Source organism: Bombina bombina, chromosome 6 (genome assembly GCF_027579735.1).
Source record: "Bombina bombina isolate aBomBom1 chromosome 6, aBomBom1.pri, whole genome shotgun sequence".
Classification (NCBI taxonomy): Eukaryota; Metazoa; Chordata; class Amphibia; order Anura; family Bombinatoridae; genus Bombina; species Bombina bombina.
Genome location: NC_069504.1, coordinates 1113011154 through 1113036073, shown reverse-complemented (window position 1 = coordinate 1113036073; position 24920 = coordinate 1113011154). Strand labels below are relative to the sequence as shown.

The 24920-nt window shown below is 38.8% G+C and overlaps 1 protein-coding gene across 2 annotated transcripts in view; it reads right to left on the bottom strand.

The window, feature by feature from the left end:
* The window catches only part of SCUBE1 (signal peptide, CUB domain and EGF like domain containing 1), a 703286-nt gene that overhangs the window by 79217 nt on the left and 599149 nt on the right, over positions 1-24920 (bottom strand). For both annotated transcript variants that reach the window (XM_053719054.1, XM_053719055.1), the window contains one exon: positions 19792-19914. In XM_053719054.1, coding sequence (XP_053575029.1) covers positions 19792-19914 — 123 coding nt within the window. The remainder of the gene's footprint in view (positions 1-19791; positions 19915-24920) is intronic.

The window sequence follows — 24920 nt, the reverse complement described above, 5'->3', positions numbered from 1 at the left end:
ATACTATGCTTATTCATTTCCAACCCATGTTATATGTTAATGAATTACTGGAGACCCAATTAAAAAGTGTTCCATAGAACCGCATCCTATATTCTCTTCCTATCGCTTGTGTCCAGTTACTGAAACTCAAATATGTTTTTATTGAAAAATTATAATCTAGTTCTTTGATGTTTCCTTGTGTTTCCCTAATTAAAATTCATCTTGATCCAGTTACACATAAATATACAGTATATAAGCATATACATATATATTTACTGGGAACACACAGTTCCCATTGACCGCAATGTAAAGGCCCTTTTCAGTGCCATTTTTGTTCTAACACCCCACTCTCACAAACTTTAGACCCAAAATGCTGTCTAGTGCAGTCATTTTAATGAAAAATAAAGCTGCCGCTATCTTTATTTTTAAATAAAATACAATAGGCTGTATTTTGGGGGCATTTGGGGCACATTTTTAAAATTAACCAGAGATCTGATCTCTGGTTAATTTTATAAGCGCTAATTGCTACCGCAAGCTCGAGGTAGCAATAACCAGCCACTTGTAATGCCTGGTTTATTATCGTGCACCCACAAACAGGCGCGATAATTTAGCGATCCACTTGTAATCTAGCCCTTAGTTGGGTTTCTGCGCATCTGGCTACAGTTTCTTTAGTACAGTACAATTTTTTATTCTATTTTGGAATGTAATCACCATCCTGTCAAGTATGAGTTTCTGTATTGATTTCCCTTAGACGTATTTTCCTCAGAATGTTTGAGTGTAACTGACTATTTCAGAATCCATCTTCTTTGATGATATTATGCTCTATAAGTTGTCCCTTAGTCAAAATAGCTTGTGTTCGTCACCTGAACTCACAAGAGGTCTGCAAAAAGAAGAGTCCTTCAACTGAAATTGTGACCCTGAAGTCACCAGTCCAACACATAATACGAAAAGGATATCTTTGTGGCAAACCAATATTTAAGTTGCTGTTAAAGTGCGCACATTCTTTATTTTCCCAACTTGACAACACAAATTGTAGATGCCAAATTACACAGCATCTTTATAGAAGTCCTTCGTTATTCCAATAATCTGTTTGGCAGCAACCTGGTTAATTGCAAAATTGTATCTGAAACTTCAATGTTTTTAAAGTTTTTTCCTAGGAAGATTAACTTCTGACTTGAGTAAATTAACTCTTCCATATTTTAATTATTTTTTATCCAAAACCCTAGAAAAACATAGCAATTAATATGTCCCTCTATAGCAAAAGAACAACAAACCCCTTCTAAAATTTTACTATTTTTATTACAACCAAAATGTACTACTATATGAAGAAAAAGTATTTTTTCCCCGGAAAGATTGGTTAAAGGAACATCTAGCAGGGGATATGTAAATAATAAACATGTTGATCTTGGTAAAGAAAAATACATAAAGCACCTAACAAGAATATGTCAAATAAAGCATTGCCAAATCAAATGAGAAATTGTCAATTATTGAGAAGGCCTAATGCGACTAAAAAATAATTTGGGCAAACAGCTGAAAAAGTTCTTCCATCAGCGATGGGAACAGCTCCTTCAAAAGCTACGCTACTTATTGCAATGAAGAGTGGCGCAAGCGGCAGGAAGGTACTGCCTGGTGCCCAGAGAGGATTCAAAGATCAGTGGTTCTTGGCCATAAGTAATGCAGCACACATATCCAAGCCTAACAAGGCACCCTGAGTATGTACACATGCATGGAGTGAGGTAAAACATGCAGGTACCTATCTTATCAACTAGTCAAAGAATCCTAACATTTGGGAATGTAGCCAAATGCAACACGCATGTAAGTAAAAGGCACAGAGGCCCACCAAGCTTTAACCTGTTAATGAACAATACATCCAGATGAAGAAACCCGAGCTGAAGTGCCTCAGTACTGGGCAAGCACTACAGAGTCCAGGGAGTTAGAGAAGATTGAAAGGGATACGTTAACGTGATAACAGGAGAGCACTATTTTCTGTCAAACACCACCCCCTATAGAAGGGGTATATCACTAGTGAGCACTGGCTAGGGTGAGAGAAGATATAGTGATTAAAGGGATACTAAACCCATATTTGTTTTTTCTTTCATGATTCAGATAGAGCAGGCAATTTTAAGCAACTTTCTAATTTACTCCTAATATTAATTTTCCTTAGTTCTCTTCGTATCTTTATTTGAAAAAGCAGAAATGAAAGCTTAGGAGCCAACCTATTTTTGGTTAAGCACTCTGGATAGCGCTTGCTGATTGGTGGATACATTTACCCACCAATCAGCAAGCGTTACCCAGGTGCTGGACATAAAATGGGCCAGCTCCTAAGCTTTCATTCTTGTTTTTCAAATAAAGATAGCCACAAGAACAAAGAAAAATTGATAATATGAGTAAATTCAAATGTTATTTAATATTGCATGCTCTATCTGAATCATTAAATAAAATAAAGGTTTATTATCCCTATAAGCACCATAGTCAGCAGAAAAAAAATGATATTTACAATCAGCTGGGCTTGGTTAATTTAATATAGCTGATGGCTTTAAAAGCTTGATATTTCATATTGAATTATGTGAGTTACATGAACCATTTATAAACACTGTCTATACTATGAGTCTCAGTAAAAGAGATCATCATATGGGCTGTGAAATGAGCAGGAGGGATGGGCAAATATTACAGCACATTTGTTAACAATAACAATTGCTGGCTGTATTAGCTCATAATAAAAGAATGGTTAATGTCTGCTGAACATTCAACATTTATTTTTCTTTTTTTTTAAAAAAGAACCAAAACGTAAAGTTCTCTTTAGCAAATTAATGTAACACCAGGATATTAAAAAATATAAATCAGAAAGTTGATTATAAATCAATAAATAATAAATCTTATACAAATATTAATCACGGCTTATTTTAAATCTCTTTTTCATAATTTTTAATTGAGTTACCACTACTGTTTTTGTTGGGACTTTGAGAACCAGCCATTCTACTGTGGTAATCAGTCGCACTTGTGGACGCTGCTTGAAAACGGTTATTGGTATCGGGAGGATCTAGCAAGCCCAGTGTACTGGAAAGCTGTAAATTGTCCAGAAGGCGTTTGTGGCACTTATCAAGTGCTCTGCATCTTGTAAGTATGGTACTATCATTGTATGTGTGGTTCCTGTACCCACTGATATACACTATTGCGGTGCACCTTTTGTTTTTCTCTGATTAGCTGCATACCTGGAGATGACGTTTATGCTCAGCGATCTGGACAGCTGTTGATGGTCCAGAAGGCGTTTGTGGCACTTATCAAGTGCTTTGGATCCTGTGAGTAAATGTCATATGGGGGTTGCGCTGCCTGAATGTCTGGATGATACACACTATTTGGCGCCTCTTCTCTTTTTGTTCCTCTAGATTCGTATAGTTTGTTTGGCCATCAAGCAATTGGAAGACGTATTGCTGCCTGGGGGACATTTACATCTCTTGATATAGTGTGGACTGTCAAGGTCTTACTTGATCTTTTTATTTTATTTTTTTGCACTTGTATGTGGTCATGTATGTAATTTTTTATAAGGGTGTTTACCCACTTTGACACCTTGCATTGTATTTAGCTTGATAATTACTTTACAAAGTAGTCCACATATTATTTGTTATTTATCTAGGGTATAGTATATAACACTCCTAGCAACAGTACATATTTCTTTTATTATTTAGGGATTTTTAATAGAGTTTATATGTATTGAGTTTGGCATATTGATCACTCACAGTATAGGCGCATCTGATTTTTTCACTTTTTTATACTTTGTAACTTTGGTTACCTACTCTGCCATGGCCAATTAGGGACAGTTATAAATAGGTCACTAGAGTGTGCAGCCAATGGCTGTGTAGAATATAACAGTGTTCTGCACTTCTATTTCTAACAGGAACGAAAAAGCTCCCAATTTCAGAATGGAATTACAGTAAAAGGGGACAAAATCAATTTTATACTACCATCTCAAAGTGTTTAATGTCCCTTTAATATTTTTCCAACAAACTTCACCATTACAGTCTAGGAAATTTTTGTAGATAAATCAGTTGTTAAATTTCAATATACCAATCCCTAAAGTACAGTGTGTATCTACAGTATGTGCGTGTATATATCTAGTCATTCAAAAAGCCATACTGCATAACTTTCTTTCAACATTTTTGGGACCCTGCTGTCCTTTAAAACCATCATCAGATCTTATCCTAGTACTAAATGTGTCCTTTATCCTATGGAATATTTGCATAGAAAGGGACGCAGGAATCACAAGTCATAAAGCTATAAAGGGAAAAAAAGAGGAAAGAAAACTGTGCGCCGAAAACTAGAAAAGGGGAATGAATTAAATAAATAAGGACAGGAAAGGATAGAACAGTAGGAATGGGAGTTAGCCATGAAGGGAACAGATAGGAAAGGGCAGAACAGTGGGAATGAGAGTTAGCCATGAAGGGGACAGACAGGAAAGGATAGAACAATAGGAATGGGAGTTAGCCATGAAGGGAACAGACAGGAAAGGATAGAACAGTAGGAATGGGAGTTAGCCATGAAGGGAACAGATAGGAAAGGGCAGAACAGTGGGAATGGGAGATAGCCATGAAGGGAACAGACAGGAAAGGGCAGAACAGTAGGAATGGGAGTTAGCCATGAAGGGGACAGACAGGAAAGGATAGAACAGTAGGAATGGGAGTTAGCCATGAAGGGAACAGACAGGAAAGAATAGAACAGTAGGAATGGGAGTTAGCCATGAAGGGAACAGACAGGAAAGGATAGAACAGTAGGAATGGGAGTTAGCCATGAAGGGAACAGACAGGAAAGAATAGAACAGTAGGAATGGGAGTTAGCCATGAAGGGAACAGACAGGAAAGGATAAAACAGTGGGAATGGGAGTTAGCCATGAAGGGGACAGAAAGGAAAGGGCAGAACAGTAGGAATGGGAGTTAGCCATGAAGGGAACAGACAGGAAAGGGCAGAACAGTAGGAATGGGAGTTAGCCATGAAGGGAACAGACAGGAAAGGGCAGAACAGTAGGAATGGGAGTTAGCCATGAAGGGGACAGACAGGAAAGAATAAAACAGTAGGAATGGGAGTTAGCCATGAAGGGAACAGACAGGAAAGGACAGAACAGTAGGAATTGGAGTTAGCCATGAAGGGAACAGACAGGAAAGAATAAAACAGTAGGAATGGGAGTTAGCCATGAAGGGAACAGACAGGAAAGGGCAGAACAGTAGGAATGGGAGTTAGCCATGAAGGGAACAGACAGGAAAGGATAGAACAGTGGGAATGGGAGTTAGCCATGAAGGGAACAGACAGGAAAGGTCAGAACAGTGGGAATGGGAGTTAGCCATGAAGGGAACAGACAGGAAAGGATAGAACAGTGGGAATGGGAGTTAGCCATGAAAGGGAACAGAAAGGAAAGGATAGAACAGTAGGAATGGGAGTTAGCCATGAAGGGAACAGACAGGAAAGGATAGAACAGTGGGAATGGGAGTTAGCCATGAAAGGGAACAGAAAGGAAAGGATAGAACAGTAGGAATGGGAGTTAGCCATGAAGGGAACAGACAGGAAAGGATAGAACAGTGGGAATGGGAGTTAGCCATGAAGGGAACAGACAGGAAAGGACAGAACAGTGGGAATGGGAGTTAGCCATGAAGGGGACAGACAGGAAAGGATAGAACAGTGGGAATGGGAGATAGCCATGAAGGGGACAGACAGGAAAGGATAGAACAGTGGGAATGGGAGATAGCCATGAAGGGAACAGACAGGAAAGGATAGAACAGTAGGAATGGGAGTTAGCCATGAAGGGAACAGACAGGAAAGGATAGAACAGTAGGAATGGGAGTTAGCCATGAAGGGAACAGACAGGAAAAGATAGAACAGTTGGAATGGGAGTTAGTCATGAAGGGAACAGATAGGAAAGGATAGAACAGTGGGAATGGGAGTTAGCCATGAAGGGAACAGACAGGAAAAGATAGAACAGTTGGAATGGGAGTTAGTCATGAAGGGAACAGATAGGAAAGGATAGAACAGTGGGAATGCCCTTATTAAAAAAATATTGTAAACTAAAGTTATAAGAGCTCAAAGATATGAGGTCTCAGATGTTAGAAAAAAAAGGCTGCAAAGGGATTTAAATACATACATATGTCTAAATATGTATTTGTATGTTTATAGCTATGTGTATATATGTATTTATATGTGTATATATGCATTTACAGACATATATACACATACAGTATAACCACAAATACATATGTACACATATAGACACATATATATATATATATATATATATATATATATATATATATATATATATATATATATATATAGACATATGCAGTATATAAATGCATTGCAGCCCTTTGTAGTTAAGTAGCTGAAACCATGTAAAAACATATTTATGCAATATTTATATTTAATAAAGTGTTTAACTGTGTATTTACTGTAAATATGTCAAATTCCAATGTTCTGCACATAGCAGAATATGTTCTATGCATTTCTAAATAGATATTCCTATATATCTGTATATATCTATACCTATATATCAGGACTCAAAATTTCCACTAGCCCACTAGCTATTGACAAGTGTAATTTTAACAGTTGCGAGTGAAAGTTACTGAGTGAATGTTGGGCTCCCATCTACAAATATTATCTTAAGAGATATTATATATCCATGAAAGTGCAAGGATATGATATTCCTCTAGGGCTATAGAAACCCCATTAGTGCTTAGACTGCGACTTCTGAGAGGGTAAACAGGGCAGAGAGAGAGAGTGAGAGATTGGAGAGGAAAAGTGAAAGTGGAGAAAAACAGAATTTATGCTTACCTGATAAATTACTTTCTCCAACGGTGTGTCCGGTCCACGGCGTCATCCTTACTTGTGGGAATATCTCTTCCCCAACAGGAAATGGCAAAGAGTTCCAGCAAAAGCTGGCCATATAGTCCCTCCTAGGCTCCGCCCACCCCAGTCATTCGACCAACGGACAGGAGGAAAAAACAGGAGAAACTATAGGGCGCCGTGGTGACTGTAGTTAGAGAAAATAATTAATCAAACCTGATTAAAAAACCAGGGTGGGCCGTGGACCGGACACACCGTTGGAGAAAGTAATTTATCAGGTAAGCATAAATTCTGTTTTCTCCAACATTGGTGTGTCCGGTCCATGGCGTCATCCTTACTTGTGGGAACCAATACCAAAGCTTTAGGACACGGATGAAGGGAGGGAGCAAATCAGGTTACCTAAACGGAAGGCACCACGGCTTGCAAAACCTTTCTCCCAAAAATAGCCTCCGAAGAAGCAAAAGTATAAAATTTGTAAAATTTGGCAAAAGTGTGCAGTGAAGACCAAGTCGCTGCCTTACATATCTGATCAACAGAAGCCTCGTTCGTGAAGGCCCATGTGGAAGCCACAGCCCTAGTGGAGTGAGCTGTGATTCTTTCAGGAGGCTGCCGTCCAGCAGTCTCGTAAGCCAATCGGATGATGCTTTTAAGCCAAAAGGAAAGAGAGGTAGAAGTCGCTTTTTGACCTCTCCTTTTACCAGAATAGACGACAAACAGAGAAGATGTTTGTCTGAAATCTTTTGTAGCTTCTAAATAAAATTTTAGAGCACGGACTACGTCCAAATTGTGTAACAAACGTTCCTTCTTTGAAACTGGATTCGGACACAAAGAAGGTACAACTATCTCCTGGTTAATATTTTTGTTAGAAACAACCTTTGGAAGAAAACCAGGCTTAGTACGCAAAACCACCTTATCTGCATGGAACACCAGATAGGGCGGAGAGCACTGCAGAGCAGATAACTCAGAAACTCTTCTAGCAGAAGAAATAGCAACCAAAAACAAAACTTTCCAAGATAACAACTTAATATCTATGGAATGTAGAGGTTCAAACGGAACCCCTTGAAGAACTGAAAGAACTAGATTTAAACTCCAGGGAGGAGTCAAAGGTCTGTAAACAGGCTTGATCCTAACCAGAGCCTGAACAAATGCTTGAACATCTGGCACAGCTGCCAGTCGTTTGTGTAATAAGACAGATAAAGCAGAAATCTGTCCCTTTAGAGAACTCGCTGATAATCCTTTATCCAAACCTTCTTGTAGAAAGGAAAGGATCTTAGGAATTTTGATCTTATTCCATAAGAATCCCTTGGATTCACACCAGCAGATATATCTTTTCCATATTTTATGGTAAATTTTTCTAGTTACCGGTTTTCTGGCTTGAACTAGAGTATCTATCACAGAATCTGAAAACCCACGCTTTGATAGAATCAAGCATTCAATTTCCAAGCCGTCAGCTGGAGGGAGACCAGATTTGGATGTTCGAATTGACCCTGTACAAGAAGATCCTGTCTCAAAGGTAGCTTCCATGGTGGAACGATGACATATTCACCAGGTCTGCATACCAAGTCCTGCGTGGCCACGCAGGAGCTATCAACATCACAGAGGCCCTCTCCTGCTTGATCCTGGCTACCAGCCTGGGAATGAGAGGAAACGGTGGAAACACATAGGCTAGGTGGAAGGTCCAAGGCGCTACTAGTGCATCCACTAGAGTCGCCTTGGGATCCCTGGATCTGGACCCGTAGCAAGGAACCTTGAAGTTCTGACGAGACGCCATCAGATCCATGTCTGGAATGCCCCATAATTGAGTCAACTGGGCAAAGATCTCCGTGTGGAGTTCCCACTCCCCCGGATGGAATGTCTGACGACTCAGGTAATCCGCTTCACAGTTTTCCACACCTGGGATGTGGATCGCAGATAGGTGGCAGGAGTGATCCTCCGCCCATTGTATTATTTTGGTCACTTCTTTCATCGCCAGGGAACTCCTTGTTCCCCCCTGATGATTGATATAAGCAACAGTCGTCATGTTGTCTGATTGGAATCTTATGAATCTGGCCTTTGCTAGTGGAGGCCAAGCCCTGAGAGCATTGAATATCGCTCTCAGTTCCAGAATGTTTATCGGGAGAAGAGACTCTTCCCGAGACCATAGTCCCTGAGCTTTCAGGGATTCCCAGACCGCGCCCCAGCCCACTAGACTGGCGTCGGTCGTGACGATGACCCACTCTGGTCTGCGGAAGCTCATTCCCTGGGATAGGTGGTCCAGGGTTAGCCACCAACGGAGTGAATCTCTGGTCTTCTGATCTACTTGAATCACTGGAGACAAGTCTGTATAGTCCCCATTCCACTGTTTCAGCATGCACAGTTGTAATGGTCTTAGATGAATTCGCGCAAAGGGAACTATGTCCATTGCTGCAACCATCAACCCTACTACTTCCATGCACTGAGCTACGGAAGGACGAGGAATAGAATGAAGAACTTGACAAGCATTTAGAAGTTTTGACTTTCTGACTTCTGTCAGGAATATCCTCATTTCTAAAGAATCTATTATTGTTCCCAAGAAGGGAACTCTTGTCGACGGAGACAGGGAACTTTTTTCTATGTTCACCTTCCATCCGTGAGATCTGAGAAAGGCCAGAACGATGTCTGTATGAGCCTTTGCCTTTGAAAGAGACGACGCTTGTATTAGAATGTCGTCCAATTATGGTACTACTGCAATGCCCCTCGGTCTTAGAAACGCTAGAAGGGACCCGAGTACCTTTGTGAAAATCCTTGGAGCAGTGGCTAACCCGAATGGGAGGGCCACAAACTGGTAATGTTTGTCCAGAAAGGTGAACCTTAGGAACTGATGATGTTCTTTGTGGATAGGAATATGTAGATACGCATCCTTTAGATCCACGGTAGTCATAAATTGACCTTCCTGGATTGTAGGTAGAATCGTTCGAATGGTTTCCATTTTGAATGATGGTACTCTGAGAAATTTGTTTAGGATTTTTAAATCCAGAATTGGTCTGAAGGTTCCCTCTTTTTTGGGAACTACGAACAGATTTGAATAAAATCCCATTCCTTGTTCCGCCATTGGAACTGGGTGTATCACTCCCATCTTTAACAGGTCTTCTACACAATGTAAGAATGCCTGTCTCTTTATTTGGTTTGAGGATAAGTGAGACATGTGGAACCTTCCCCTTGGGGGTAGTTCCTTGAATTCCAGAAGATAACCCTGAGAAACTATTTCTAGCGTCCAGGGATCCTGAACATCTCTTGCCCAAGCCTGAGCAAAGAGAGAGAGTCTGCCCCCTACTAGATCCGGTCCCGGATCGGGGGCTACTCCTTCATGCTGTTTTGTTAGCAGCAGCAGGCTTCTTGGCCTGCTTACCCTTGTTCCAGCCTTGCATCGTTTTCCAGGCTGGTTTGGTTTGTGAAGCGTTACCCTCTTGTTTAGAGGATGCAGAGTTAGAGGTCGGTCCGTTCCTGAAATTGCGAAAGGAACGAAAATTAGACTTATTCTTGGCTTTGAAAGGCCTATCTTGTGGAAGGGCGTGGTCCTTTCCCCCAGTGATGTCAGAAATAATCTCTTTCAATTCTGGCCCAAAGAGAGTTTTACCCTTGAAGGGGATATTAAGCAATTTTGTCTTGGAAGATACATCTGCTGACCAAGACTTTAGCCAAAGCGCTCTGCGCGCCACAATTGCAAACCCTGAATTTTTCGCCGCTAATCTAGCTAATTGCAAAGCGGCATCTAAAATAAAAGAATTAGCCAACTTGAGTGCGTGAACTCTGTCCATAACCTCCTCATACGGAGTCTCTCTACTGAGCGACTTTTCTAGTTCCTCGAACCAGAACCACGCTGCTGTAGTGACAGGAACAATGCATGAAATGGATTGCAGGAGGTAACCTTGCTGTACAAAAATCTTTTTAATCAAACCCTCCAATTTTTTATCCATAGGATCTTTGAAAGCACAATTATCCTCGATAGGGATAGTATTACGCTTGTTAGAGTAGAAACTGCCCCCTCGACCTTAGGGACTGTCTGCCATAAGTCCTTTCTGGGGTCGACCATAGGAAATAATTTTTTAAATATAGGAGGGGGGACAAAAGGTATGCCGGGCTTCTCCCACTCCTTATTCACTATGTCCGCCACCCGCTTGGGTATAGGAAAAGCGTCGGGGTGCACCGGAACCTCTAGGAACTTGTCCATCTTGCATAATTTTTCTGGAATGACCAGGTTGTCACAATCATCCAGAGTAGATAACACCTCCTTAAGCAGTGCGCGGAGATGCTCTAATTTAAATTTAAATGTCACAACATCAGGTTCAGCCTGTTGAGAAATTCTACCTGAATCTGAAATTTCCCCATCTGACAAAACCTCCCTCATGGCCCCTTCAGATTAGTGTGAGGGTATGACAGAGCAATTATCATCAGCGCCCTCCTGCTCTTCAGTATTTAAAACAGAGCAATCGCGCTTTCTCTGATATGCAGGCATTTTGGATAAAATATTTGCTATGGAGTTATCCATTACAGCCGTCAATTGTTGCATAGTAATAAGCATTGGCGCGCTAGAAGTACTAGGGGCCTCCTGCGTGGGCAAAACTGGTATAGACACAGAAGGAGATGATGTAGAACCATGTCTACTCCCTTCATCTGAGGAATCATCTTGGGCAACTTTATTATCTGTGGCAGTACTGTCCTTACTTTGTTTGGACGCTATGGCACAAATATCACACAATTTTGAAGGGGGAGACACATTGACTTTCATACATATAGAACATAGCTTATCTGAAGGTGCAGACATGTTAAACAGGCTTAAACTTGTCAATAAAGTACAAAAAAACGTTTTAAAACAAAAACGTTACTGTCTCTTTAAATTTTAAACAGTGCACACTTTATTACTGAATATGTGAAAAAGTATGAAGGAATTGTTCAAAAATTACCAAATTTTCACCACAGTGTCTTAAAGCATTCAAAGTATTGCACAACAATTTTCAAAGCTTTAACCCTTAAAATAAAGAAACCAGAGCCGGTTACAGTTTTAACCCCTCTACAGTCCCAGCTACAGCCTTTGCTGCGACTTTACCAAACCCAGGGGGGAATACGATACCAAATGAAGCCTTCTAGGAACTTTTCCAACTACTTTAGGATCCTCACACATGCATCTGCATGTCTTGCTCTCAAAAAGTAACTGGACAGTAATGCCGCGAAAATGAGGCTCAGCCTACAACTGGGAAGGTGTCTAACACAGTGCCTGACATTAAAAAACGTTCCCCAAGCTTATAAGTGTGAATTACAAGCATAAACATGTATAAAATGCCCAAATAAAGCAATCGATTTTGCCCATAAAAGTGTCCACCAGTTTTATAGCCCATATTAAGCCCTTTATTCTGTTTGAGACTAAGAAAATGGCTTACCGGTCCCCATGAGGGGAAATGACAGCCTTCCAGCATTACACAGTCTTGTTAGAAATATGGCTAGTCATACCTTAAGCAGAAAAAACATAATTTATGTAAGAACTTACCTGATAAATTCATTTCTTTCATATTAGCAAGAGTCCATGAGCTAGTGACGTATGGGATATACATTCCTACCAGGAGGGGCAAAGTTTCCCAAACCTTAAAATGCCTATAAATACACCCCTCACCACACCCACAATTCAGTTTAATGAATAGCCAAGAAGTGGGGTGATAAGAAAGTGCGAAAGCATAAAAAATAAGGAATTGGAATAATTGTGCTTTATACAAAAATCATAACCACCACAAAAAAAGGGCGGGCCTCATGGACTCTTGCTAATATGAAAGAAATGAATTTATCAGGTAAGTTCTTACATAAATTATGTTTTCTTTCATGTAATTAGCAAGAGTCCATGAGCTAGTGACGTATGGGATAATGATTACCCAAGATGTGGATCTTTCCACACAAGAGTCACTAGAGAGGGAGGGATAAAATAAAGACAGCCAATTCCTGCTGAAAATAATCCACACCCAAAATAAAGTTTAATGAAAAACATAAGCAGAAGATTCAAACTGAAACCGCTGCCTGAAGTACTTTTCTACCAAAAACTGCTTCAGAAGAAGAAAATACATCAAAATGGTAGAATTTAGTAAAAGTATGCAAAGAGGACCAAGTTGCTGCTTTGCAAATCTGATCAACCGAAGCTTCATTCCTAAACGCCCAGGAAGTAGAAACTGACCTAGTAAAATGAGCAGTAATCCTCTGAGGCGGAGTTTTACCCGACTCAACATAGGCAAGATGAATTAAAGATTTCAACCAAGATGCCAAAGAAATGGCAGAAGCTTTCTGGCCTTTTCTAGAACCGGAAAAGATAACAAATAAACTAGAAGTCTTTCGGAAAGACTTAGTAGCTTCAACATAATATTTCAAAGCTCTAACAACATCCAAAGAATGCAACGATTTCTCCTTAGAATTCTTAGGATTAGGACATAATGAAGGAACCACAATGTCTCTACTAATGTTGTTGGAATTCACAACTTTAGGTAAAAATTCAAAAGAAGTTCGCAACACCGCCTTATCCTGATGAAAAATCAGAAAAGGAGACTCACAAGAAAGAGCAGATAATTCAGAAACTCTTCTGGCAGAAGAGTTTGTCAAAAGGAACAAAACTTTCCAAGAAAGTAATTTAATGCCCAATGAATGCATAGGTTCAAACGGAGGAGCTTGAAGAGCCCCCAGAACCAAATTCAAACTCCAAGGAGGAGAAATTGACTTAATGACAGGTTATATACGAACCAAAGGTTGTATAAAACAATGAATATCAGGAAGATTAGCAATCCTTCTGTGAAAAAGAACAGAAAGAGCAGAGATTTGTCTTTCAAGGAACTTGCGGACAAACCTTTATCTAAACCATCCTGAAGAAAAATAAGTCTTCCAGACTCTATAATATATCTCTCTAGATACAGATTTACGAGCCTGTCACATAGTATCAATCACAGAGTCAGAGAAACCTCTTTGACCAAGAATCAAGCGTTCAAACTCCATACCTTAAAATTAAGGTTTTGAGATCCTGATGGAAAAAAGAACCTTGAGACAGAAAGACTGGTCTTAACGGAAGAGTCCACAGCTGGCAAGAGGCCATCCGGACAAGATCCGCATACCAAAACCTGTGAGGCCATGCTGGAGCTACCAGCAGGACAAATGAGCATTCCTTTAGAATATTGGAGAATACCCTTGGAAGAAGAACTAGAGGCGGAAAGATATAGGCAGGATGACACTTGTAAGGAAGAGATAATGCATCCACTGCCTCCGCCCGAGGATCCCGGGATCCGGACAGATACCAGGTAAGTTTCTTGTTTAGATGAGAAGCCATCAGATCTATTTCTGGGAATTCCCACATTTGAACAATCTGAGGAAATACCTCTGGGTGAAGACCATTCGCCCAGGTGCAACGTTTGGCGACTGAGATAATCCGCTTTCCAATTGTCCATACCTGGGATATGAACCGCAGAGATTAGACAGGAGCTGGATTCCGCCCAAACCAAAATTCGAGATACTTCTTTCATAGCCAGAGGACTGTGAGTCCCTCCTTGATGATTGATGTATGCCACAGTTGTGACATTGTCTATCTGAAAACAAATGAACAACTCTCTCTTCAGAAAAGGCCAAGACTGAAGAGCTCTGAAAATTGCACGGAGTTCCAAAATATTGATCGGAAATCTCACCTCCTGAGATTCCCAAACCCCTTGTGCCGTCAGATACCCCCACACAGCTCCCCAACCTGTAAGACTTGCATCTGTTGAGATTATAGTCCAGGTCGGAAGAACAAAGAAGCCCCCTGAACTAAACGATGGTGATCTGTTCACCATGTCAGAGAGTGTCGTATAATCGGTTTAAAGATATTAATTGAGATATCTTTGAGTAATCCCTGCACCATTGGTTCAGCATACAGAGCTGAAGAGGTCGCCTGTGAAAAGGAGCAAAGGAGATCGCATCTGATGCGGCAGTCCTAAGACCTAAAATTTCCATGCATAAGGCTACCAAAGGGAATGATTGTGACTGAAGGTTTTGACAAGCTGATATCAATGTTAAACTTCTCTTGTCTGACAAGGACAGAGTCATAGACACTGAATCTATCTAGAAACCTAAAACGGTTACCCTTGTCTGAGGAATCAATGAACTGATTGGTAAATTGATCCTCCAACCATGAACTTGAAGAAACAACACAAGTCGATTCGTATGAGATTCTTCGAAAATGAGAAGACTGAGCAAGTACCAAAATATCGTCCAAATAAGGAAATACCAAAACTCTGTTCTCTGATTACAGAAAGAAGGGCACCGAGAACCTTTGAAAAAAATTCTTGGAACTGAGGCTAGGCCAAACGGTAGAGCCACAAAACTGGTAATGCTTGTCTAAAAAGAGAATCTCAGACACTAAAAGTGATCTGGATGAATCGGAATATGCAGATACACATCCTGTAAATCTATTGTAGACATATAATGCCCTTGCTAAACAAAAGGCAGGATAGTCCTACAGTAACCATCTTGAATGTTGGTATCCTTACATAACGATTCAATATTGATAGATCCGGAACTTGTCTGAAGGAATTGACCTTCTTTGGTACAATGAAGAGATAAAATAAAACCCCAGCCCCTGTTCCAGAACTGGAACTGGCATAATTACTCCAGCCAACTCTAGATCTGAAACACATTTCAGAAATGCTGAGCCTTTGCTGTGTTAACTGGGACACGGGAAAGAAAAAAATCTCTTAGCAGGAGGCCTTAACTTGAAGCCAATTCTGTACCTTTCTGAAACAATGTTCTGAAACCAGAGATTGAGAACGGAATTGATCCAAATTTCTTTGAAGAAAACGTAATCTGCCCCATACCAGCTGAACTGGAATAAGGGCCGCACCTTCATGGGTACTTAGGAGCTGGCTATAGGTTTCTATAAGGCTTGGATATATTCCAAACTGGAAATAGTTTCCAAACTGATACCGCTCCTGAGGATGAAGGATCAGGCTTTTGTTCCTTGTTGTGAGGAAAAGAACGAAAAATGATTATTAAACCTAAATTTACCTCAGGTTTTTTTATCCTTTGGTAAAAAAGTTCCCTTCCTTCCAGAAACAGTTGAGATAATAATTTATTACCCTGGAAAGAAAGGGAAAGCAAAGTTGACTTAGAAGACATATCAGCATTCCAAGTTTAATCCATAAAGCTTTTCTAGCTAAAATAGCTAGAGACATATACCTGACATCAACTCTAATGATATCAAAAGATGGTATCACCAATAAAATTATTAGCATGTTATAGAATAATAATAATGCTATAAAATTATGATCTGTTACTTGTTGCGCTAAAACTTCTAAATAAAAAGTTGAAGCTGCAGCAACATCCGCTAAAAATATAGCAGGTCTAAGAAGATTACCTGAACATAAGTAAGCTTTTCTTAGAAAGGATTCAATTTTCCTATCTAAAGGATCCTTAAATGAAGTACTATCTGCCGTAGGAATAGTAGTACATTTAGCAGGAGTAGAGACAGCCCCATAACCTTAGGGATTTTGTCCCAAAAAACTCTTATCTGTCAGATGGCACAGGATATAATTGCTTAAACGTTTAGAAGGAGTAAAAGAATTACCCAAATTGTTCCATTCCCTGGAAATTACTTCAGAAATAGCATCAGGGAGATTAAACACTTCTGGAATAACTACAGGAGATTTAAAAACCTTATTTAAACGTTTAGATTTAGTATCAAGAGGACCAGAATCCTCTATTTCTAAAGCAATTAATACTTCTTTAAATAAAGAACGAATAAATTCCATCTTGAACAAATACAAAGATTTATCAGCATCAACCTCTGAGACAGAAACCTCTGAACCAGAAGAACCATTATCAGTATCAGAATGATGATGTTCATTTAAAAATTCATCTGAAAAAAGAGAAGTTTTAAAAGACTTATGTAAACTAGAAGGAGAAATAACAGACATAGCCTTCTAAATGGATTTAAAAAATAAAATCTCTTATGTTTATCAGGAACACTCTGAAAATTAGATGTTGACAGAACAGCAACAGGTAATATAACAGTACTAAAGGAAATTTTATCTGCATTAATAAGTTTGTCATGACATGCAATACAAACAACAGCTGGAGAAACAGATACCAAAAATTTATAGCAGATACACTTAGCTTGGTAGCTCCAGCACCGGGCAGTGATTTTCCTGAAGTATCTTCTGACTCAGTTGCAACGTGGAACATCTTGCAATATGTAATAGAAAAAACAACATATAAAGCAAAATTGATCAAATTCCTTAAATGACAGTTTCAGGAATGGGAAAAAAATGCCAGTGAACAAGCTTCTAGCAACCAGAAGCAATAAATAATGAGACTTAAATAATGTGGAGACAAAAGCGACGCCCATATTTTTTTTTTTAGCGCCAAACAAGACGCCCACATTATTTGGCGCCTAAATGCTTTTGGCGCCAAAAATGACGCCACATCCGGAACGCCGACATTTTTGCCGCAAAAGGACGTAAAAAATGACGCAACTTCCGGCGACACGTATGACGCCGGAAACAGAAAAGATTTTTTGCGCCAAAAAAGTCAGCGCCAAGAATGACGCAATAAAATGAAGCATTTTCAGCCCCCGCGAGCCTAACAGCCCACAGGGAAAAAAAGTCAAATTTTTTAAGGTAAGAAAAAAATGATTGATTCAAATGCATTATCCCAAATATGAAACTGACTGTCTGAAAATAAGGAATGTTGAACATTCTGAGTCAAGGCAAATAAATGTTTGAATACATATATTTAGAACTTTATAAACAAAGTGCCCAACCATAGCTTAGAGTGTCACAGAAAATAAGATTTACTTACCCCAGGACACTCATCTACATGTTTGTAGAAAGCCAAACCAGTACTGAAACGAGAATCAGCAGAGGTAATGGTATATAAATAAGAGTATATCGTCGATCTGAAAAGGGAGCATGTTTTAATGTTTGTACCAGAATAAACCTCTTTTCATTTACTTGGTGCTGTGGACACTCTTTTTGTTGAAAAGGGAGGTAAGAGATGAATCTCTACGACCGATAACAGAGAACCTATGAAATAGACCCCGTAGAAGGAGATCACTGCATTCAAATAGGCAATACTCTCCTCACATCCCTCTGACATTCACTGCACGCTGAGAGGAAAACCGGGCTCCAACTTGCTGCGGAGCGCATATCAACGTAGAATCTAGCACAAACTTACTTCACCACCTCCATAGGAGGCAAAGTTTGTAAAACTGAATTGTGGGTGTGGTGAGGGGTGTATTTATAGGCATTTTAAGGTTTGGGAAACTTTGCCCCTCCTGGTAGGAATGTATATCCCATACGTCACTAGCTCATGGACTCTTGCTAATTACATGAAAGAAAGTCTGCTAACTGTTTCCCCCAACTGAAGTTACTTCATCTCAACAGTCCTATGTGGAAACAGCACACGATTTTAGTTACTGTCTGCTAAAATCATCTTCCTCTCACAAACAGAACTCTTCATCTTTTTCTGTTTCAGAGTAAATAGTACATACCAGCACTATTTTAAAATAACAAACTCTTGATAGTAGAATAAAAAACTACAACTAAAACACCACATACTCTTAACCATCTCCGTGGAGATGTTGCCTGTGCAACGGCAAAGAGAATGACTGGGGTGGGCGGAGCCTAGGAGGGACTATATGGCCAGCTTTTGCTGGGACTCTTTGCCATTTCCTGTTGGGGAAGAGATATTACCACAAGTAAGGATGACGCCGTGGACCGGACACACCAATGTTGGAGAAAATAAAGTGTTAAGTGAGAGTGGAGAGAAAACCCCCCCAAAGAGATATGATAGAGGAGAGAAAAAAAAATGTAAAGAGAAGATATGGCCTGAGAGAAGGGAGGAGGTAAAAAGAGTGAATGAAGAGAGGAGGGAGTGGAGAAAGATAGATGAGACAATTTTTCCAGGTCGGCTTTGACCTCACATTAATGTAAACAATCACTGCACTCTCTCAGTTTAACAACTTCCTTTTTCTGTCCAGATGTTGTCTTCCCCAGAACCCTAGTTGATGTTGCTAACTGCTATGCACTTATCTTTGTTAATATATTACTGTTTGTAGCATTATTTAATTTGTGTTATATATTTCAAAAACAATATTAAAAAAGTACTGCACAATAAGGTGTTTCACATTCGCTAAACATATGCAAAGAGAGGGGGTAGTGGGTGTGGTGTGGGCAGGATCAAAAGTGGCAAGTAACATTTTGAGCTGGCTAGTAGCTTAGGGCTTTAAAATTTGAGCCCTGTATATATAATCATCTATACATATATTGTACCAAAAAACATCAGATATACTGTATATAGAAATATGTATTTATGCATAAATAGAACATATTCTGCTATGTTAAGAACATTGGAATGTGAAATATTCATATTTTAATGCTGGGTCAGGGCACATTAGAATATGCGATTGGGTTTGTGCGAGAGTGGGTGTTTTCTCCACCATTGACATCGATCGGGGGAATAAGTGAAAGTGCATACGATATTCTAACTTCGGCTTTTTGCACTCGTTGGGTTAGAGCGCAAGTGAAAACTGTTTACTTTCAACTTATAATACGAGTGCAACCCGATGCGCCCAAAAAGTTTACTTCTAGCTCAATTAACGCTAGAGCGGGAGCGTTAAATAGCGCTCCACTCGTAATCCTGCTTGTTATTTTTAAATGAGAAATAAGAAAATTAAGAGTTAAAGCATTGATTTAGTGGTTTTATATTAGCTCTCTATATTACACACCATAAGAAGATGAGCTGTAAAAAAATAAAAAAACACATATTAGAATGAGCTACCCTTTGTATAAAGCACCCCCACACCCAGAATGATAGTGATCTGTATTGCTCATATTTCTATTCAAACCAATGTTGCATTGTGTATTGCACAGTTTACACCATATATATTTAATGAGGAGGTAGAACTAGTGTAGAATTGGATAGAATCGATGTCAGTAAATTACACTTTAGTTACAAAATGAAAGGTAGATTCCTGCTTACCTATACAGTCTCTTTTATTCCAGTGAAGTCTCTTCCCAGGCGGACAGACACATTCATAGCTTCCCAATGTATTAATACAACCAGAATCACAGCTACCATTGTTTAAGCTGCATTCATCAATGTCTAAAAGAAGGAATCACAACATTAATTACACAGACATTTTCAGGAGATAGAAAGACTGCTAAGTAATTATCCAATTAAAGATCACACAGTGCAATCACCGTAAAGCACAGGGAGAAAGCTTAGTATTTAAATGGACCCACATCGTACATATTTTTTTCTACATAAGAAGTTTAGTAAATCATCTTATATCTGATTACAAAGCTTTTGAAACCTTTTGAATTATTCCCAAATAATATTTTATCCAAGGTTGTATCAGGGCCAAATAATAAAAAGTTGTAAAGCAAATATATTGCATTTTATGTAAATTTTATGTATTCTACATCTTCTAAAGGAAGAATTGGAGCAAATAATTGTTTTCTAATATTGATTACGATTGGCCACATGTACACAGCTATACCAAGCCTCCTTCATTTTCAGAATAGCTTTGTAGGACATTAAACACTTTAGATGGCAATATAAAATGATGGATCATATATATTGATCATCTATCTATCTATAAAACAGTCTGCAATATACATTATTTTGTTTCCTTTTCCTGTAATTCCAATCTGAAATTATGAGCTTTTTCCATTCCTGTTAGAAATGGAAGTGCAGAACATTGTTATATTCTACACAGCCATTGGCTGCACACTCTAGTGACCTATTTATAACTGTCTCTAATTGGCCACAGCAGAGAAGGTAACCTAAGTTACAACATGGCAGCTCCCATTGTTTTATAGACACTAAAACTTTACACTTATTTTGTCAATATATATATTTTGTTAAACAACTAATGATTTTTTTTTAAAAAAAAATACATCTATATGTTATTCTCAGACTAATCCTTTCTTTTGATGCATCATTCTTTCTAGCATTTATTTTGTGTTTAATGTCCCTTTAAGTATATTAAGGAGTGATTTTAATTACATTTTGCCCCTCACTAAACTTTTGGTTATTTAGTGAGGAAAAAGTTTCTAGATTACTCAGCATTAAAGCAAAAGTATAACTTCTTACTTGTCATTAGCAATTACTTCCATAAACAAGAGATTTTGTTCAGCCCACGCTACATGCACAGACCTTGCACACAGCTAGGCAATCTTTACGTCTTATGTGAAAAGAACATCTGGAATAATAATTTCTCAAATAATTTAAAATGTATCATACGCCAATGTGAGAAGTGGTCAGCTAGATAACAACAAAGTTAAAATAGCCTGTTTCATGGTGGCACACCATCCTGGAAGCAGTTTTTTTAGACCAAAACGCACACAACGTCATACAGAGACACTGCACAAACCCTTTAAAAAAATATTTTATTTAATTACACTTTTTTAATAAATGTTTGTTTTTTTAATTTCATTGAGAGACAGCAAAAATACTGAAGGAGTGAGAAGGCATTAATGAGGGAGAATGTGAGAGATGGAGTCATTGAGGAAGAGACATTGACAGGGGATGTAAAAGAGGCAGTCAGAGAGAAAGGAAGTGACATGAAGAGGGAATAATGGCGTGATAAGGAGCGCGTGTCACATGATAACATGAAGAAAGACAGAAGTGCTAGCAGGCAGGCACATAACAAGACTGGGAGATACCAAGAGTAGCAAAACAATTTGCTATGACAAAGAGACACTAGCGAATGAGGATTCTCACACTATATAGAACCTAAGGCCTAAATGATAGGAATGGGCAAATGTGTTTGAATTCGATTATTAGAACAAATGTTATTGTAGAAATGTGATTTACATAATAGAATGTTGATAAGAACAAATATTCTTAAAAATTATATTATCGAATGTTATTTACAGTTTTCGAATGTCACATTCGAATTTGAATATTACATTTATAAAACACAATTGTAGACTAGAAATACTATTTCGAATTAGATTGTCATAAAACAAATTTGAATATTACATTTATAATACACAGTATTAGACTAGAAATACTATTTCGAATTCGAATGTTACATTCAAATTCGAATGTAGCATTTAAATTTGAATATTACATTTATTAAACACAGTTGTAAACTAGAAATACTTTCTCAAATTCGAATGTGACATTCAAATTCAAATATTACATTTAAAAACCACTGTATTAGACTAGAAATACTATTTCGAATTCGAATGTGACATTCGAATTCGAATGTAGCATTCAAATTCGAATTTTACATTTATTAAACACAGTTGTAGACTAGAAATACTATTTCGAATTTGAATCTTACATTCAAATTCGAATGTAAAATTCAAATTTCGAATATTACTTTTCAAAATTGAATGAATACATAGCTAAACATTCTATTATTCGAACAAATATTTTCAAATTTTATTGAAAAATTCGAAAACGAAAATTTGAAAATAGAATGTTAGATTGTTATATAAACATTCGAAATTCGATTCGAACAAACAAATGTATCAAAATTCATTTTAAATTTCAAATTTTTAGAAACATTCGTACATCCCTACTAAATGACCCACAAGAAATTGCCATTTTTATCTTTCCAGTCATGCAATCCGTGTGTCCTCTTTGTCCTGATAAGTGGTTGTGTAATATAAGCTTCACTGTACATTAAGTAAATTTCTTTCAGTTGCTGATATGTACGGTATTGGTGAAACGCTGCTTCTCAGATGGAGGATAAACCAAACAACAAGGGGGTGTCCCCTAAATCAAAACATTAAACTTAAATTATCAAAAAATTCTTAGCGCAATTTACTCATAGAAGTCCATAAAAGATAATATTATACACACACAATGCATAAAAGACTAAAATATAGATACTAAGGGATATCATATATAGTGTGCCAATATAAGTAATTATATGGCTGGAAAACTGATCCGCTCTATCCAGGGCTGCGCTCCGGAGCAGTCAAATAACTGCATGTATCTAAAAAACCACAAGGAAGATGAGGTGCCTCATGGTGCAGTAGCAAATAGAGTTATTCAGCAACAGTGCATATGTGCTTGCAGCCAGGCTCCACGCCACAAGCCCTCAATACAACGAAAATCCAAAATGCAGCAGCACAAGAGTAAATATATTTATTTCATCAGGTGCAACAAAGTGCAATGTTTCGGACCTATTAGTCCTTAATCATGCATGATTAAGGACTAAATGTGTCAGAAACGTTGCACTATGTTTGTTGCAATAAATATATTTATATATATACTTGTGTTGCTGCATTCTGGATTTTCATGATGCACTAGCTCTAGTGTACAATCTGATGAGATAACAAAAGACTCTACTCACTTGTGAGAGAGCACTAGAATAGTGCTAACATCATCATCTGGTACCTCTGAGCTGCCCGGCAAGCTCACCACGGGCTGCAGAACAGTGCCACGAAAGACCCTGAATCTTTAATAATCCACTGAAGGATGTCAGAGTCCAAACAGCAACTTCTATGCAAGTATGTGTAGTTACTGAGAGGGAAGTAGTCTATGAGTGGTAGAATCATAACCACAGACGTGTATAGTGATAAACACTTCAATCAAAACATAAAAGCCTGATTAAACAGCGTGTAGCTGAGAAACATGTTGCTTTTACTTTTTTATTAAAGTTTTTTTTAACTCAGGAGGTCCTGGATGGTGGTGTTAGCACTATTCTAGTGAGTAGAATCTTCTATTATCTCATCAAGTTTTACACTGAAGCTACTGCACCATGAGGAACATCCTTATCCTTGTTGTTTTTTAAGATGGAGGATATTTTTAAAATGAAAAGATCCTGGTGATATTCACCCATTAAAATACAGGCTACTTCCATGGAACGCCCATGAAACTCCCATGGAATTTGCTATGTATAAAATCACCATTGTTAATAAAGAAAACAAAACAACCCCCCCTTAATAATAAACAAGGAGTTGTGGGAGTGTGGGTATATTGTACATGGATGTGAGTGTGGGTATATTGTACATGGATGTGAGTGTGGGTATATTGTACATGGATGTGAGTGTGGGTATATTGTACATGGATGTGAGTGTGGGTATTGTGATGATAGCAGGATGTGATGTCACTAGCTGGTGGGCGGGGCTTAGGTCCGGTGTCTGTGTCGCAGTTAGTTTAATACAATCAACCTGTCTGGATGTGTATTGCTATGCTCTGTAATAAAATAGAGTTGTACCATCATTGCTGTGTCCTGCATATGTCCTGCATCTCATGACATGGTGTCAGAAGTTCTGGACTACGCTTCTGTTTCTGATGATGACGATGTCAAAGTTTACCCCACCTGAGCCTTTTGACTTTTCTCAGCCTGCAGCTTGGCCCACATGGCGTCAGCGGTTTCAGCGCTTCAGGATTGCATCCAAACTGAACAAGGAGAGTGGTGAAGTACAAGTTAATTCTCTTTTATACTCCATGGGGAAAGATGTAGAGCCAGTGTTCAATGCTTTTACTTTTCAAGAAGGGGAAGAAGTTAACTTTGATATAGTTATGGATAAACTCAGTGCCCACTTTGTGCCCAAAAGAAATGTGATTCATGAGAGAGCTTGTTTTCACAAACGTAATCAGCGTGTGGGAGAATCTGTGGAGTCATTTGTGCGCAGCCTGTATGAATTAGCTGAATTCTGTGAGTTTGGTGTTGCTAAAGAAGAGCAAATCAGAGACAGAATAGTTATTGGAATTGCAGATGCTGAAGTCTCCCTGAAGCTGCAGTTAGAGCCTGATTTAACGTTAGAAGGGGCTATTAGGATGGCCCGCCAGAGTGAACTGGTGAAAAAGCAAAGTGCTGATCTGAGGTCTGAGAGTATTGTGGATGAAGTGCAACAGTCTAGAAAAATTACTAGTGAAAGGCACAGTGTGAGCGGTAGATCAAAAGTATTGGAAAGGCCTAGAAGTGGATGGGCGCAACATGGCCGATGCACACGGTGCTACCGGGCTCATGATCAGAGTGCTATATGCCCGGCCAGAGATAAAAGATGCAGAAAATGTAACAGAATAGGCCATTTTGAAGTGGTGTGTAAAACTGAATACATTAAGGAGATGCAGGTGGACAGTGACCAGGAGGGTCAGGAAGTGTCTTTTGTGGGGTCTGTTGTGGAACGGACAAGCTC